A 565-nucleotide genomic window follows, 5' to 3' on the forward strand; every position below is an offset into this window, starting at 1 on the left:
CACCACGTACCATTGCAAGGTATAAGAGAGTACGTGAGAAACTTTACAAGGCTGAGACGATTGGCTTCATGGGTTGACACTTTTTTTTTGGCTCGCTCTCCCTCTCTCTCTCTCTTTTTAAATCCCTAAATAAACTTGAAGCCGTTGGAAACCCGGAAGAGAATAAAAGCTGGAGCCAATTGCAGACTGCTGGTTAGGATTTTTTTTTTCACTCCCAAATCAGAAGGCTTTGCAATGCAATCTCTCTCTCTCTCTCTCTCATTTGAAAGCGATCCAAGGCGCGCTCTCGGATTCTCTCTCCCCCCGGCTTTGCCTTGTGTGCTTTGGATTGTGTTAGACTTTGCAGAAGTTGCAATCGATTCGGCAGACTCCCCCCTCCCTCCCCCCCCCGTTTATTTCCGCAATCGCTGCACATTTGCATAGGAACCACGCACGAGGAGGAGGCTGCTGCACACGGGGGCCCGGGCTCCGCCAATGGCAGCCGCGGCATCTCCCCTCCCCGCGAGCTCCGGGGTGCAGCGCCAGCCCGGCCGGGACAGCCCCCCCGCACCCCGGCGGCGGGAGC

General features: G+C 55.4%; 1 protein-coding gene across 1 annotated transcript in view; it reads right to left on the reverse strand.

Annotated features, from left to right (window-relative positions):
* NFIA (nuclear factor I A) overlaps positions 1–317 on the reverse strand; it is a 359,137-nt gene extending 358,820 nt beyond the window's left edge. The window contains exon 1 of the mRNA XM_019501201.1: positions 11–317. Within this exon, the coding sequence (XP_019356746.1) occupies positions 11–13 (3 nt within the window). The 5' untranslated portion in view covers positions 14–317. The remainder of the gene's footprint in view (positions 1–10) is intronic.
* Between the last annotated feature and the right edge of the window lie 248 nt (positions 318–565).

This window comes from Gavialis gangeticus, unplaced genomic scaffold, assembly GCF_001723915.1.
Source record: "Gavialis gangeticus isolate Ggan-Ray unplaced genomic scaffold, GavGan_comp1, whole genome shotgun sequence".
Classification (NCBI taxonomy): domain Eukaryota; kingdom Metazoa; phylum Chordata; order Crocodylia; family Gavialidae; genus Gavialis; species Gavialis gangeticus.